The sequence below is a fragment of the Schistosoma mansoni genome, chromosome W (genome assembly GCF_000237925.1).
Source record: "Schistosoma mansoni strain Puerto Rico chromosome W, complete genome".
In the NCBI taxonomy this organism is placed as follows: domain Eukaryota; kingdom Metazoa; phylum Platyhelminthes; class Trematoda; order Strigeidida; family Schistosomatidae; genus Schistosoma; species Schistosoma mansoni.
The window spans coordinates 7,544,541-7,563,572 of NC_031502.1; the positions used below are offsets into that span (position 1 = coordinate 7,544,541).

Genomic DNA, 19,032 nt, shown 5'->3' on the forward strand with positions numbered 1-19,032 from the left:
ATTATTATTATTATTATTATTATTATTGTTACTGACATTATTACTATTTACTATTCTCTTTCCTATATTTGTTGTGGTACTCTTTGTACTCAATGGATTCATTAATCTACAATCTTTGATGTAATGTTATGTTATCACAGCTAATTGAAACAATCTTCCTATTCCCTACACTGTACACTAAAGGTAAGTTTGTCAACAAAGTCACACAAATACAGCAGATATATAAATCCAAGCGATCTATTATCAACAAATAATAAATTACAGCTTTATATGCTGACCATTTATTTAATGGGACTACTGTATTTGTCATCTATTTCATCCATTGAGTTTGAGTTTATGAGGTTGTGTGTGTGTATGTGTGTCAGTAAATAAAGACATTGGAATAAGGATTGAAGCTCTATCAATGTTGTCAGTGTCTTGGTTTATGCTAATTATCCATTCGTCTTTAAGTCGTTTTTTTTTAAAGGTTACGGACGTATTTTACTATTCTGACCATTATGAATATTATTACTGTTATTATTATTAATGGTATTAAAATATTTAATGATATTGTTATTATGAACTGCTTTGAAAACACCCAATAAACTAATCAATTTGCCTGACAACTTTCATTCTATTATTGATTTCTTTGAATGGTTAAACAATCTAATTAGAAGACGAGTTTATCAGAACTATGTAACGAATCTAATAGCGCGATACATTTCGAACAGCAATCTTTTCATCCATAAACTTGTCCATAAAACATTGCTGACAAGTACAAACGTCAGACTAGACAAATTGGGAAATAAGTAAAAACAAAGAAAATGGATAAAAGCAATATAAAGCACATCACTCTTGATAATAAATTATTATTAGCAAAGCATGTTCGATGTTAGTATAAATGGCTTTTGAGCATTCATGGATCTGTATGGCTGGCTTCAACAAACCTCAGTATTCGTTCTGAACAATTGTTATATACCACCCTCAAAACTGAGTTAACATCATTCATATAATCAGTTTCAAATATGTTTGGAAATGCACTAAGGTGGGTATTTTACATCTGTTTGTAGATCATTTACATTATTCGTATTGAAAGCCATTTTGGTACACGTTCAGCCACCTAAAGTTGTAAATCAAGATTTCTTCTACATATACCTGATTTCTTGAGTTTTAATCTTAAAATATTTCTGGTTTTAGGAACTTCATCTATTTTGAAAGATTGTCAAATTCTCACCATATGTAAACACCAAGCCCTTTATATTTTTTAAAGTTAAACCAAAGTTGAAGTCAGACAAGGACAACAATGGCCTTCTAGTTATAATTTAAACACAAGATCTGCTGAACATGTACGTTAGTTTCATTAACCAAGTAGTTTTCAGACTGTCCTTTAGGATAGCAAAACTCGTTTTTTTGATAAACATTCATATACTACTTACCATACTTGCAGTAGCTATTTAAATGAACTTTCGTAATGTTTTAGGTTATAATTGCGAATCCCGTCAAAATACCGTATCTTTACATTTTTCATGAATATTATTAATATTAGGCTATAAGGTATACAGAAAGATAAATTACAATGATAACGATTAATCCAATGACAGACAAACTGGTAATACTGAGGCTAAATCATTTCACACAGGATTCAGATGTTTCATACTTAATAATTGATCCTGGGTGTCCATACAATACTAAACTTCACTGTAGTTACTCAACATTATTTCATCATTCTTTAATGACCAAGTTTTCAAAATGTATATAAGGTTAATATACACATAAACAAACCAAATGGATTTGGCTTTAACTAATCATTCACCCAGTAATATACTTATCGCTCTAATACTTCAAGCATTTCTACAAATGAATAGATTTTATACATTCGAACTTGTTCTATCAACACAAAATATGGAACAACAGTTAATGGAGTCATTGTGGACGATGGAAGGTGATTCTAGTATCTTTCAACTGAAGATTATTCATAACCAACTACAATAAACACCACAAATTTTTCTTACCCCTTTTGCACACAATAAAGATTAACTTAACACTAGTTCGATTCCTGGTATAGTTGTTGATATACTATTCTGAGAATTTAAAAACTGTAGCAAAATATTTGACCACTATTTCATGTTTTCTAGCTGATTTCAATCCTTTACGAATTAATTTCTACAGATAACCCAAAATATGAGAAATAACGTACAACATTACTTCATTTTCCCTACTATAAAGTATGTTCTTTTCGTTTATAGACGAGTTAGAAAAAACATTTAGACAACATACCATGACAAAATTAGATGCATTTTTGCTTTAATCCTATGTAAATGTTACTAGTTATTTGTTCGTTATTTTTCTAAAGCTTATTTTGTGATGTAGTTAATTAATGCACTGATCATAATATCCTTCTAAACATATAAATCCGGTTTAAGCCTACTATTGGTTATGGCTTTGGGAAATCTCAATAATTTTGAGATTGTTCGTTTATTGATAATTATTAACTATTGATGCTTTGTTCATCATTAGTTAGACGATGTTTGATAGTAATAATAAACACGATGAGAACATTTCAAAACTATTTTTAAATTATCAACAGGTAAACGACTTTAAATCTTTTGTGTCTTATCGATACCATAGAGATTATAAAGTTATCAGAATGGGGATTTGTGATCGTAGTAATTTTGATAGTTGAATTCATAACTCAATATAAGCTAGACCACCATCGGAAAACTAGAAGAACTGGAAGTCAGTAAACTCTTATTACGGGATTTCTCAGAAGTGCGTATCCAAGATCCCTCACGCCAAACTCCAATCCAAGACATTCGGTCTCACGCACAAAAGCTTAACCCCAAGACCACTGAGCCAAAATCCAACCGTGGTAATGTCTAACTTCAATCGATCCATGATCTTGTGCAACCAATCATCAATTGTCTGAAGTGGATAACGATCTCCACCCGACACAGATTGGACTCCACCAGTCACGGCTTCTCACTAGAACTCTAAGGAATCCATCTTAAAGCTAGTCACTAGTGAGCATACGATGATTATTATCAGAATGAGGATTTGTGGAGATTGTAGTAATTTTAATAGGTGCACACTGCTGACGAGTCCTATACTGGAACGAAACGTCCGTCTAGTGCTTCCAGTTTTTTAGTGGTATTCTGGCTTATATAGACTCATGAATTCAACTATCAAAATTATTACAATGTCCACAAATCCCCATTCTGATTAGAAAGGTAACTCACGAAGTTGTGGTGGTATGTTGTGGCCAATGGAGAACAACCACTTTGGGTGTGAGATGATTACTCACAAACAGCTACGAATAATGGTGAATCGAGTGGAACGAGGAATGTAAATGATCGAGTGCAATCTCACTGGTCTGAATGCTCAACTCTCATCACGTCATCTGAAGATCATATGGGAGGATCGTGAATAGACACTATTAACTGTTTAGATTTCGATGAATTAAATGGAATGCACCGACTGAGACACAAAACAAGAAAAATTGGTTCAGTGAAGAGTTTTTTCTGTGGATTTATTCTCGAAGTTATCCGATCACAAAACACATACCTTTTTACGAATATAAACAATAATATTTTCAGTACTACAGAAGATCTGTGAAGGTTACAAAATTTTCGCAGTGTAAATCACGAACTGTTCTTAAAACCGTGGATTGATTGAGGTTAGATATTAATACTGTCAAATACCAGATCATTAATCTAGAGGCTTAGTTTACTGGGGTGAGACCGATGATGATGTGTTCTGGGGTCATTCGGGTACACTGACGAGGGGTCCCACACTAAAACGAAACGGTCATCCAGTGCTCCTGAGTTTTCTTTGGTAATATAGCTAGGATCAGCTCAAGATTTAAACTGCGTAAATAATATTTTTATTAAAAACAAAGTTTTTCAAGCATGTTATACTTATTAGGAGAATAATTATGAAAAGATTTGCACAATATGATATGATGAAATGTTGTGATTGGAGGGAGATGTAATGAGATCGGATAAGAAAACGAAATAAGTAGATCAATTAGTGGAAAAAATAATAAAGAAGAATGATAGGATAATAGCTTTGTGAAACTAGAGGTCAAGGGCATGACAATAAAAGAGGCTGAATAAGTTTCGTTTTCATGTATATTTTTAACTTTTTCGAGTCTAAAGCTAAGGCCTCGGCAATACTAAGAAGATAGAAGGCCTTTGATGATATAACGGATATTTTTTAAATATTTCCTCTCACTCTCACGTACACTACGACAATACGTTGATATGATGAGACTAGCCACGTTATCACTGATCCAGGATTCACAACGCGAAATAGAGAACCAGAGTATAGAATAGACAATACTTTATTCAACACAATTACAAACAGCCACTCTTAGTGAGCCCGGAGTAGAAATCAATGAGAGAAAAAGGAAATCAAATACTTGATCGTCATAAGGCTGTGCCTGTTTGTCCACGCTCCGTGGCCAATCATATTTTACTTTCACTACCATCTTTGGTCCTTTTGTTTTCATCCCGTAAACTACAGTGAACCTGGAGTCTGTTTTGACCGACTGACATGTGTTTAAAAAGTGATCAGTTACGAAGTTTCTTGTGGATCTATCTCTGTCTCTTTTCAACCATACTGGATAGTTTCATTAAACCCCACTTTATTTTGGTTTTCCTGACAATCTCATGAAACAGACTGACTTTATCGATCCTTACCCAACTATTCTAGTTCACTAGTTTTGTTAAAAAGTCTTTCAACTTACTAAATAACTTTGTTAGATGAACAAAATAATTTGGAAAACCAAAATAGGCATAATCAAGGGCAATATCTATGGAAAATCTAAATTTTATAATACTAACTATTCACTTAATATCCTTGACCACATTATAGTAGGAATTAGTAAACATGACATGGTACAGAGTACATTGAGTACATACATCGATATATAAAGAAGGAGTCACAAAAAAGTTCTCTCTTGAGAAGAAAAGAAAAAGAATCATTAATCTCTAACTTATATGTTACCTGAATTATTCCATCACTTGAAAACTGCAGAAACAATTGCATAGTTCTAAATAAATTGAATGTTACTTTATTAAAATCAATGATAATTATGCCGAATGACCTAATTTGTAAGGAAAACAAATATTATTCTTATTTAATGGGGATGTAACCAAGATTGATTAGGGGGGATAAATATATTTTTATGAAGAAAAAAATAAAACAAAATAAAAATTAACAATAATGATTACATAATGAATTCACTCATTTAATTTAATTCTATCTGACCCTTATTGACATTACTTGATAAGTCATAGTCATGGTTAAATAATATTAAATTTTTGTGAAAAGAAAAACCCCCGTCCTTCTGAAATCAAGGTCATTTTCTTTACTGTTTTCAATCATTATTTGTTTCTTATTCAATTGAATTAGAAGAAAAAGAACAATTTAGTAGAATAGTTATGTAGAGTTTCTTGTAAATAAACTTGGATTGTTTTGTCAGCTTAGGTTACTCGTCTTAACACTTATTTTATTAGTATCGAAAAGACTGTTATTTGATTAACTTAGTATTAACTTAGTAATTAACGAATAAAGTCTTAACTGAAAGCTTGACTAACATTAAGGTCGTAACCTTAAAGGTTGTCTGTATTTTATCGGTTTAAATGTTCTGTGGTGTGAACTACCTACATCCACATAAGTAGTATATGACGATAGTCAGGCAGAGAATTTATTTCAGCAGAAGATCGACAAAGATAGAACGGAAGCGAAACACGATTGGTGCGAAAATGCATGAGCAATAATAATCGAAAACTATGAACTGATATTTGTAGGAGGAACAGTCAAGATTGAGACGATTGATTGATAGTTTGCAAATTAACTGTTTACTGTATGGCCGGATACTATCAGCAACAGACTTCTGTGGGAGAGGACAAACCAGCTTCCAGCTGAAGAGGAAATTAGGAAAAGACGTTGGGAGTGGATCGGACATACATTAAGGAAATCACCAATGTGCATTACAAGGCAATCCCTAACTTGGAATCCGGAAGGGAAGCGAAAAAGAGGAAGGCCAAAGAACACATCACGCCGGGAAATAGAAGCAGATATGAAAAGGATGAATAACAACTGGAAAGAACTGGAAAGGAAGGCTCAGGACAGAGTTGGATGGAGAATGCTGATGAGCGGCCTATGCTCCTCGACGAGGGGTAACAGGCGTAAGTAAGTATGGTTGTCAGATTTTACTGAGATATGCTGTAATTTTTCGTATCGAATACATTTGATTCTCCTCGCTCGTCTCTTTGTTCACTACAGTTCCACTTCTTCTATTTAGATACTAAGTTTCGAATCCCAGTCACTTATTTATTAAGTGGATCAAAAATCACTAGTTAGAATGTAGATTACCATTTAAAATATATCAACCAGTCTTGTGATTAATGAATACTTCTTTTTGTTCACAATGTGAACATTTATTGAATTGATGAATAAGTCTAGAAATTTATAATGATCATTTTCTTCATGATCTCTTGACCTTGACCTTTCAACAAATCTGAATAATTTTTATATTAGTTTGCTATGTAAATAATTCAGTGAAAACACAAAGAAGACAGATATCTTAGTAGTTCAAACATTTATCGCAGAGTTACGAAATTATAATTTCAAACACTACTTAGCTTATATCTTTCAAGACTAATGGACAATTTCACTAACTCTCACATAAACAATGGTTCTAATCCAAATATACGGACCAGTACTTAATATATAAAATGTATCCTAAAAATGCAAAGCGTACCGATCGATTTACTGTCATGATCTGGTTGTAACAAAACGGAGTACAACGTTTAAAAAAATTAGGATGAATGATTTTAAGAGATGAAATTGTAGCGGTAAATGAATCCCCAGATCACGTTAGGCTCACCAATGATGGTGCCACAGGTATTGTAGTTTGACAACACTTTAATCAGCAACACCTTCTATAATTGAATCGTGCCCGCTCAGTGAAATCAAAAGTCAGAAGAGAGGAGGTTCGAAGATATATCTGATATCAATATATCAAGAAGTGACTGATATAAACTGGCTAGCGATCGCAGAAGAAGTTGAGCACAGCGTTCCCACTCGTGATCTGGTGCGGATGCATGACCGAGCGCCTTCAGCTAGGTGAGTCCATTAAAACTAATGTGGTCAACATCCAATGTCGAGAGCTTACAGACTCATTCAAGAGAAAACTAGGCACTCATAGAAGCATATTTGAAAAGGAATAACATAGGCCATAGGTCTTCTGTCCTTACTACACAAATCCGAACCGAATCTGATTATTACGATAAATTACAAACTGATATCAAGTAATCGATGGTCGAATAAATAGACGCATTAGTTATATTGAATAGCAGGTAAAATAGACAATGAATTTACATAGATTATTCCAATGAATATTGGTTACGAAATTTTTTAAAGGATATTATTCAGGTTAAATGAATGATCATCGATGAAAGCATTTTGAAGTAAAACAGTTTTACAATACTGTAACAGTCATCGGGCTTGTAAATATAGAGTTGTTTTTAGGAAGCTGCATAAAAGCAATATAAGTATGTCATGAAACTAGCATAGCTCCAGCTTTGTGGATGTTTTTAGATCAGTAAATAATACTAGGAAAAACCAATAAACATACTTTAGAAAAAGATATGCTATTTTGTAGAAAGAAGTGGAATTCGATGTTTATCTTGAACTGTAAATAAAATGGGCGTGAAGTAAACTTATCCTTGATAATTTGGTAAATGTTTTGCTGTACATCAGTCTCTTCTGTCACGAATGAAGTTGGTTATTGAACATATTAATGAGCGGCGAACGATCAACTCATTTTTCTTACATGTTCAAACTGATTAAACACACGTTTATTTTAGAAAAATACCTGGAGAGAAATGATCTTTTTTTTAAAAAAAAAATAAAAATAACTGATTTCAACACATAAACATGATACGATTTCATAAGTGAAATTGTTTCTGTACAACAAACTGCTGCTATAAACTCATTTTGTATTGTTTGTTTGAATCTTCCGACTGATGTTTAGGACTGCAACTGGTCAGTCTCTGATTGGCATATGTGCATACTGTGCGTATTGCCTCGATATAGCCTTAATCCACTATCCATCTCTGCTTAAACTGCTGCTATGTTGTCTCAAAATGCAATGAAATTGATTTTTTTTCCTTAATATTTTTACTCTCCAGTATTCATGGAATACACCATTAATACTATCAGCTCTAAGAAATAATAATGATATCACTATTCCACTTGATCAAAATTTCACCATTAAACTATCGAAAACCCATTCGGGTTAAGGGTGTAATAATTATTTAAAACATTTTAACCTGACTTAAAAAGACTTTAAAAAGAGTTAATGGTTAATATTCAGCTAAAGTGGTTGTAAAAATGAAAAAAATGCAAAGAACGTTATTATTTCCATCTGTTTAATTGTTATTAAGTTTCATTGAGTGAAAATCAATTGACTTTTCATGGTTCATATTCCGAATGGATTTTAATTAGACAACCTCTGAAAACTAGGAATCAGTGGATAGTTGTTTCATCCCAGTTTGGTATTTCTCAGCAATAAACATCCACAACCCTCTTAGTGATCTAGCTAAGAATATTTATTTCTTGCAACGAGTGCTAAACATTTGGATGACTAAGCCGTCATCCAGTCATTTATATGTCTGACTCCAATTAATTCTCTATATTGATCACTCATCTTTAATACTCTTCTATCAAAAGATGGCTCATACTTGACATGGTTCGACTCCACTATTCATGGATTCTCAATAGGAACTTCTCTAAATTAGTCCTATAATAAACGGAATATTATTACTAGTATAGAAGTAGTCCTATACTAGAAAGAAGCAGTTATTCAGTGCTCTCTAGTTTCCAATGATCATCAATTAGTATTGTGAATTAAGAATTTTCATAGTTGAAAGCGTGGGTCAATTGAAGCTAGACCACCAAGGAAAACCTGGAAGCACTAGACGACCGTTTTGTCTTACTGTGGGACTCCTCAGCAGTGCGCATCTACGGCCTCGTCCCCCGAGGTTCGAACCCAGGACCTACCAGTCTCGCTCCAGAGCACTTAACCGATAGACCACTGAGCCAGCATCGGATGGTGTTTATGTCTAACTCCAACCAATCCACAAAGTTGAGCAATCGTTCACCAATTATCTTCAGTGAGTTCCTGTCTCATAACAGACCTGTTTTGAACTCCACTTCACGCTTTCAACTATGAAACTACTAAATCTCCACAAAAACCCCTTCTGATAATTAAGAATTTAACAATTTTTTACAAATGAAAAATACTTTTTTCTGGCATTATACTGTAATTTTGATCAATCTTTAATAAATAACGTGAAATTACCTTCCCCAAGTATTCTAAAAGTAGCAATCTAGTTGTTAACGCGAACTGAAAACGAACTTTGAGTTGAACCTTATAAAAATATTCGTCCACTGAATAATATTATTGTCTGTTGATAGGTATTTGTTTCTTACATTTATAAATATGCGAACATTTCTAGCTAACTTATATGTAATTGAAGGGTAAGCAACGCAATACAATTAATCCATTGCATTTTGTGAATATTATCATTTCGGAAATTGTTTTTTCTAACACTCATAAAGGGAACTTGTTGGATGCAAGTGTTGAAAGACTAAAGTGAATAACATAATATTGAAAGATTTGATAACTGAGAAAGCTCCGTCAAAAGAACAGATCATTTTATAACTTTTGGTAATAGTTTATTTGTTATTTCAGCTAGATACTATTGGGTTGATAAGAATCTTGTTAAAGAAGAAATGACCTTTATAAATTTACATTTGGAAGGAATCACTCATTTAAAGTTGGCAATGCCGAGTATGATCATGATGAGAGTCAGGGCTTCCTGTAATTTCTTGGAAATTAGAAAACATGAAAGTTATTCATACAACTGTTATACTTAACTAAATAGACATTTTATGTGGCAAAATAAAAAACAGCCCGATGGTCATGGACATTACATTACTCACATTTGAATTTATTTCAGACATAATGATGAAAATATTTTGGATGTCTATAATTATTTATTTTTTTCAGGTAGATTAATGTGAATATCCTATTTGTTTATGAATCATAAATACGGCATAAAGTATGAAATTTACAGTTACAGCCTATTCAAGGAGGATAGGCTAATTACCTTAATCGCCAGTTGTTTGACTTCATAGTGTATGAGCTTTTCTACAGAACGTTGAATTATCCATCTATGATTAAATCTACCTTCCATTTGGACAAACCTTCTTGTTCTTCATATCAAATTTTCTATATCCTAAATTAATTTTTACTAATACTTAATTTAGTATTTATTCAGCGTACATATGAAGATATAATCGAATGAGTGGGAGGGTCGAGGTTATAATTCATTTTTGTATTGATTGCTTGAATCTTCCCATTGGTCTTTAGGACTGCACAGGCTAGTGGCTGTTTGAACTCAATAGCTAAGTGGATAACTAGATGGTTTTTGAAGCGAATGGTGATGGGTTTGAGTTCCAGAGTGAACATCAACTGTGTGATGCAGGTACACCTAGCTGACGAGTCCCAGATAGGACGAAACGCTCATGCTGCATCCCACTGCTATACACCATTCATCTTTGCTAATAATGCTTATGACCTAAGGCGACATTGAGGCAATCCGCACGGGATGCACAAATTCCAATATGAGACTGATCACTTCCAGTCTTAAACAATAATGAGAAGACTCAAACAACCAACACGAAATTGAATCAGTAGAAAAAGTTCTAACTATTAGTTAATTATTAGAGGAGGTTATGAGCATTTTTAAATTTGAAGTTTCACAACATAGATTCACCTTATTTGATAGTGTAGCAAACTAAGAAGTACTAAACAACTATGTCATTCTAGTAATAGATATCTCATCATTGTACCTTTCTAACCCCATCAGGGATTGAACCCAGGTCCTTTAGTCTAGTAATTCAGTAGTCATTAGCTTGAGATATTGCAACCCCCCCATCCATTGCCAATGATGAGATTTATCTTAAACTCCACATAAATGAGAATTACTAGTCACGGCTTCCCACTAAAATTCCTAAAATTACTTCACGTAGTCACTAGTGAGAACATAATGATCACCATTATTACGACTTGTGATTGTTGAATTTGAATTGTCTGGAGCTAGCAATCTAATTGGATAACAACTCAGTGGTCTGAATGTTAAGCGTTTGCCATGAGGCCTGAAAGTCTTAAGTTGGATTTCTGGTAAGGTCGTAGATGTACACTATTGATTAGTCTTACACTAGGACGAGACAGCTGTCTGATACGTTTTGGTTTCCAGTAACCGTCTAACCCAAATCAGTTAAAATTCATACTAGTTTATTGAAGAAGCCTCAACAAATGAGATTGGCTTTGGCAACAAGTGAATTTCGTCAAATTGTCTAGTTGAAAACAAAAGTGGATGGAGAAGCTCTGGAAGAGGTGGAATCTTTCATATATCTGGGCAGTACCACCGACGAACAAGGAGGATCTGATGCAGACCTAAATTCGAGGATCGATAAAGCAAGGGCAGCATTCCTACAATTGAACAACATATGGAACTAAAAACAACCGTCATCCAACATCAAAGTCACAATCTTCAATACGAATGTCAAGATAGTTCTACTGTACGGAGCCGAAACTTGCAGGACTACTACAATCATCATCAAAAAGGTACAAGTATTTATAAACAATTGTCTACTCAAGATACTCAGTGTCCATTGGTCGGAAACCATCAGCAACCGTCTTTAGTGGCTCCTTATCTGACTTCAATTGGATTGTATGAATGTTATTGAAGTACACATGTCGTCTGTCCTCGTATATAATCATCGACTTAACTAGCGTTAGTGAATAACAGAAATAAATAAGTCGAATACGAGAATGGATTTTTGAATACATATATTTTGTACACTTGTTGATCTGAACAGACAACTAGAGGAACGAAGCGGAGGAAGAGAAATGACGCGTGGTGGAGAACAGGTGTGAAGCAACTCCATTTAATCAAGAGTTAATCAATATTTATTGTCACACAAAAATAAGTTACAGACATGTGAGGAGTAAAATAAAATGCACATACACATACGCTCATATAAAAAGTCAGGTTTTATAAGTGAATAATTAACAAGGTCAAAACGTGACTCAAGAAGAATGGATAAATTGTCCTGTCCAGAAGCTAGATTAAGGCATATGGGCTTAACATAGTAGGCGACACTACAAGCCTTCTTTTGGAGAGAACAAACCATCTTCCAATTCAAGAGGAAATTACGAAAATACGTTGGAGGTGGACAGGATATACATTGTGGACATCCCCAAACTGCATCACCAGGCAACAGCTAACTTAGAATCCTGAAGGGAAACGAAAAAGAGGAAAACCAAAGAACAAACTGCGTTGGGAATAGGAAGGAGACTTGAAAATAATGAATAGCGACTGGAAAGAACTGGAAAGGATTGTATAGGACAGAATTTGATGGAGAATGTTGTTGGGTGGTCTTAACTCCTCCATGCAAAGTGACAGGCGTAAGTAATTAAAAATTATTGTTAAATTGTCCACATTTCACTTATTCGTTCAACTAAGATATAAAAAAGGATTAATATATTTTGTATTATAGAAACAGGATGAAAGATATTTTGTAGCAATCATCCAAGCGTAATACGTACTATTCTAATCATATGAGTTCAATAATATAGGGGATACTATGAACAGAAGTTTCAGTTAATCATTGATTTCAATAATAACAATTTAAAAGTTTCTAAAGGAAAACGTGAATTCCATTAAGCTTTTTCTAACAAAACAGAAAGGAATAAAAAAATGTGAATTGTTGAAGAAATGGTTACAAATTCTAGTTTTAATTTCAACTTGCCAACAGTAAATCGGTCTTTAATTTTGCATTCATCATTTCTGCTCAGTTTATTTCCGGATGGCTGAAAGAATAAAAAAAATCTTTTTTTTTCAAAAGTATATCACAATCCAGTGATTGAGTTTATTTTCAAAGCTGTAAAATTATGCATAGAAATATATATGTCTGTCGACACAAGTAGTATGGAACAGAAATCAAAAGTTGAATGGCTGGCAGCAGAAAGCTAGGCCGATCGAATTGCAGAAAACAGAAAAGGAAATAGAAAGGAATTGTGAATTAGAACAATCATACAGAATATGAAGGATAGTTGATGGAAGATTCGCAAATGAAGTATTGAATGTATGGTTCTCATATTTTACGAAGATATTCTATAATTTTATAGAAAATAGAAAATCGGTTGTCCTCACCCGAGTTCTCGTTCTGTATGCATATTCTATTCTTAGGTATATAAGTTAGACTGTCAGGAGAGAGTTTATCGAATATAAGAAGTATTTATTTTGAAAATATTATCAAACGGTTCAACAGTTTCTTTAGCCCAATTTTAATGAATATAAGCATTGTGTAACAACGACATATAGAAATTAGGGCTATGGGAAAATTTCAATCTAATAAACTATATGTTTTCTTATCACATATAACCCTGCATTATTGTTATTTGTGGCTAACCCTTCTGTGTAGTAAAAGTTCGGGGTTTGATCACTAAGACTGTTTTTTTGTATTTTGGTAATCTTTTTACTAAAATTTAAGTAGAAATACCTGGAATTCCGTAGTGTCGGTAATATCTTCAGAACACATTGATGCTATATGCATATTAATGGCATGATTGTTAGTTGAATTGAATAAGTCAATATTGAAAGCAATAAAAAAATGAGAGAGGAAGAAAAAACGAAATTATAAAATACAGTCTCAAAAGTTGACTGAATATATTTATAGATTCGTTAACTAAATACCGAGAAAAAGCTGGATCCACTTTTGTTCCAAAAGTTTCCAGATCGAAAGGTTGAAAGTCAGTAATAAACCTTTGTAAATCGTTACATTTCCCTTATTTCATTGATAGAACTAAACCATTTGAACGACCTTGAGCCACTGTAAGTAACCTTACGAAATTTTACCTAGTTATTACCTAATGAGAACGTAGACGTTATGAATCAATAATCTATTAGGGAAAATGGAAAAATGAAAACGCATATGAACACCTTCCATGGTTAATGAATGTATAAAAGTTCAAAATGAGATTAAGAGTTAAGACTAAGAATTCATATTAGGAATAAGGGTTTGGGGTTAGCTGTTGGGTTTTAGAATTCGGTTTAAAGAGTTAGGGTTAAGATAGTGGAATGCTTTAAAGCCAAACCAATAAATACATATAAAGTACTTTTTTAAATTCTCATGTATTTTAGAGCTATATCAAAAGCTAACTCAACAATATACAGCCAAAATTTAAGCTTATCCTTATTCTTTTGGTTTATAATCAGCACTCAAGTCTGTTTCTATTAGTTGTTCTCACCATGGGTTCGTATTTTCTGTGCACTAAAACCATCCCTTCACTCGTACAGTTTCATTCATTCTATTTTATCAGATATTTTTATTCCTGGAATCTTATGTAAACCCTCCATAATCTCTAAAATTCTCACATAATTTATCTTATCTGTCTCTTAACCTCACCTAATTAATGCATCACCCACCCCTTATGTTTTTTGGATTCCAACATCAAATGACCTCCGACCTTCTCACTAGAACTCTAAGGAATCCATCTTGAAGCTAGTCACTAGTGAGCACATGGTTATCAGAATGGGGAAATCCATGATCTTGAGCGACTTATTCTGATAACATTTGCATTTATAATAGTTACCTTGCATTAATGATCAATTTTTTATTTGTTTTTGACAACTTAGGAGATTTTCTTTGAGGAATCACTGTTTGCTTATTGCTTTTGATCAAGACTTGTTTTCCTTGATAATACAATCTTTGAGTGAAAGTTTCAATTCGAAAGAGGGTTTAGGAAGTACAGGAGATATTTTATTTGTCCTAAGGATGAATACATTGTAGAAGAAAACATGAAATATTTACGAGATGATTTCTAATAGAATAACGGAGTGATAGAAAAGCAGGAATTCTAGGACAGTTATGTCATTTTTTCTGGTTCATGTTGAAGTGCCATTTTTACAGAAAACGTTATCTTAATCACAACCGTCTACTAAGTCGATTAAATTGTTTGTTATCCAAACTTCTCACGATATCACCATATATTTACACTACAATATATGTTGACTGAATTTGGAAATACGTTTCAGTAATATTTGACTTGATGGTTTTATCATAATGGAAAAAATAATGACTGATTACATTCACTGGATATTCGGTGAAGATTGGATATCGTAGCATTCCCATAAATCGTACTATATTTAATTTCCGTTTTTAGTTATCCTGTCTAATATTCTGTACATAAATAAGTTACTCTATTGAGTAAAAGCCATTCACCTTGCTCGTCATTTTTGTGACAGGTCATTGCATAAATGATTGGGCTTTAGGGGGACAGTCAGGACTCAATAAATTCACAACTAACCAGAAAATTATTCATTTATCCATAAACATAAAAAGTCTACTTATTTCTTATCAACACTAGGTTCAAATATTAAAATGATTATTGGTTCAGAACAGCACCACAGAACTTATCAGGATATCATTTTACGTTTATCCATTAATGAATTCGTACGTAAAACCTTAACAACTAGTTTTTGTCTCCCGATTGCTAAATGGTCCATCCCTTTTTTAATCGTGCAAATCAATTTTTTTAATGTTTGTCTATTTATTCAATTAACTGTATGGATCTTGGAAGTTAAAACTTAGTCTACATCAACTGTTGAGTTTTAACTTGCGACTCTACGCACGACTCTATATCTGTTGGAATAAAAGAACTTCAAGACTCTCATCAACCATGTTATATAGTAGACTATTGAATCAACTTTAAAATTATGTTGGTATAAAAGAAAATCAAATACTTAATTAAGAAGTCTTGATAATTTCCCAGTTACAATCTTTTCAACTGTTTTAAATGTTAAAGAACATTTTCAAATAGTTGGCTTTTATTAATACACTCTTCATCATGACTCCATATTAAGACGTCTATCTAGTCTTAACAACTTACATTGAAATAGATAGTGATTAAGGGATAATGAATCAATAACAACTTTACAAATTAGTAATTATTTTTGTAAACAATGATAAATTGTTAAGAAAGAAACAGCGAATTGGATGCCAACAGGATAATTCTAATATTGAAAGGTATTGTTCACAGAATTGGTTAAAACCAGTTAACACAAAATTGACAGATTGAGTTTGAAAAGAAGGTCTTATTAAAAGGTTAAATATATAAACGATAACAAGCAGAACAACAAGTGAAAAAGAAAATAACATGAATTTGTTAAGCTTTATGAATTGGCTACAATTATTTACAATCTTAATTGAATTAAAACGTAACATGACTATTATAAGTAAAGATGGATAGTGGCTAGCAGTCAAATGACCAGAGACTGACCATTTGCAGCCCTAAACATCAATGGGAAGATTCAAACAAACAATACTAATTGAATATTAGGGGAAGTTGAAGATTAAATATATAAGAACCAAGAGTTATATACGTAAGAAATTGTCTGGTATCAGGAAAGCAATTACAGTTAACTTCTTAGTGACCAAAAAATATTTAGAGGATTTACAAATGTACACTAAAAAACAGGTAATGAAAATTAGCAAATTTTGAAGTGGAGGACTTAATGGGTTAATATATGACTGAATAAATTAAACTGAGGAATAAAGACGTGGTACCTAGCTTGACGTATGCCCTGATGGTGTTCTCGTAACTTCCGGGTTGCCTGATATGCCAAGAGCGATGGGACAGTGCATGACGGTATTGTTGTGTGCTAGGTTCAAAGAGAATTGTATGCTATATGCATGCAAACCCGCCCCGTTATTGTTCCTATTTCAAACCTTTTACACCGTTGATCGGCTTGTCATTCTCGGGATTCCTACTTGACATGCACCTGACTTCGTGCTGGACTGCGTGTACGTTGGCTTAACGATAAATATCCTAGGCTGGAGCGTTAACCATTAGTTCTAAGCATCTGGGTAACCGATGTATGGGATTATTGGCGTACACCTTTGAGAGGTGGATCACTCGGCTCGTATGTTGATGAAGAGTGCAGCCAACTGTGTGAATTAATGTGAACTGCATACTGCTTTGAACATCGACAACGTGAACGCATATCGCGGCTACGTATATCCTGTGGCCACCCCTGTCCGACGGTCGGCTTTTCATCTATCACGGCGCACATTAAGTCTTGGATTGGGCGAGTGCCTGCAGGCGTGTATACCCGTACATCAACGCGGGTTGCTGGTCAGAGGCTCCGTCCTAATAATCCGGCCATAACCTAGTCCGGTCTAGATGACTTGGTCGAGATGCTCAGGTGGGTTCTGCTCAAGTCGTGGCTTAATGACATTATACACGCTCGGGAGAAATAGCACTTATCGTATGCTACGTTAATCACTTGATTTTGTCTCTGGTTGGGTCTATGGTTTGTACCGATGGTTTGTGTATATCGATCGAGGAATGAAGCCATATATACACATATATTAACTAGGCTAGGTTGTGTCACTGGATAATCTATTTCATGTGACACTTGATGTTTAATTTAATGATACGATTAGTGTATTAAGCATAGATTCATTTACTTGGTTTTAAGGTATGCTTTCATGTGCGTATCAGTAATGGTGACCAGTTGATGCAAATGAAGTATTTAAACCAAGGTTTTTACTTCCATCCTGTTGTGCAAAAGACGAATACTTCAACCTCTAAGACAGATGTAATTTGCATGCAATTTATGATTCAAAATACTTCCTGTATAACGAGATAAGGCTAATATAATCATTTTAAAAAATTTCAATATGGTATATTTTACACTGTTATACTGTAGTAGGATCAGAACATCCTGAAAAGGCAACAACAGTTAAAAAGAAAACTCTTTTTAGGAATATTGAATTTAAAGGAGATACGGCTGCCAAAATGTTGAATAAATGAATCTCAAAAGCCGTGAATAAAACGGTTAACTCAGTTAAGTTCCGTATTATCTTCTCAACCAGGTCTACCATTCACGGGTATGTTAAAGGTAAAATTACACTTTGGACCACATCGATGTGCACCTATGAATTTACTTGCTCCTGTGGAACATGTTTTATTGGCCGCACAAAGTGATCACTTTCTAAACGCATCTCGGAACACCACCCACCATAACTTTTAAAAGGAGAATGCATAACAGTTACCAGTTCAATACAAGATCATCTAGTCAACTCTGGACACGTCACTCCGAATGAGTCTTACTTTAAAATAATCTTCGCAATCAAAGAAACTGGATCGAAGTGAGGTCGAGTCAAAAACTGATGAGGCTTTGGGAATCCGCCAATTCAAACCCGAACTCTGTGTTCAAAAACGGTACTTTCTACATCTCATCCTTTCTTAACCCTAATTCCCTTTTGTAGTATGTTTTTTTCTGTTTTTTTTACTAGTGTTTTGTTATTTTAAACCGTAATCAGTTACTATTATCCTTCAACAATTTTTGATGAATATTATTCAGTTATTAGTATGACCTTTATGTCTTTTTTTCGTTTTTCTTCGTATCTGTCAAGCGAACAATTATCTTTCATAATTTTGACCCGTAAATCATTTTCATCCTTATATTCTTTTCTTACCCCTTGATTATTGCGTAACCTCATTTGATAATTGGGGTCTCGAATCACTTTATGATGCAATCTTTTCTATCCTTCTATAGACATATATTCTCCATATTACTATAAATACGAATGTACAGCTTAAGTAAATGATTTCGTCGACAAGAAAATTTTCTTCGCTGGGCTCTATTTTTACTCAATTTTCACATCCAAAGCAACATATCATATCGAGCAGGCTATGTTATGTATACGTGAACAGTACGCTGTACATGTAACTGAAAAATTAAACTAAACTGGTGGGTTTTATATAGTTAAGATCATGAGTCAGTTGAAGCTAGACCACCATCGAAAACCTGGAAGCACTGGACGGCCGTTTCGTCCTATTATGGGACTCCTCAGCAGTGCGCATCCACGATCCCGCTCTCGCGAGATTCGAACCCAGGACCT

General features: G+C 33.7%; 1 protein-coding gene across 1 annotated transcript in view; it reads left to right on the forward strand.

Moving 5' to 3' along the window:
• Smp_139100.2 (hypothetical protein) overlaps window positions 1-2,287 on the forward strand; it is a gene marked incomplete at both ends in the record, with an annotated part of 84,787 nt that extends 82,500 nt beyond the window's left edge. Inside the window, one exon of the mRNA XM_018800077.1 lies at window positions 2,226-2,287. Coding sequence (XP_018653926.1) covers window positions 2,226-2,287 — 62 coding nt within the window. The remainder of the gene's footprint in view (window positions 1-2,225) is intronic.
• Between the last annotated feature and the right edge of the window lie 16,745 nt (window positions 2,288-19,032).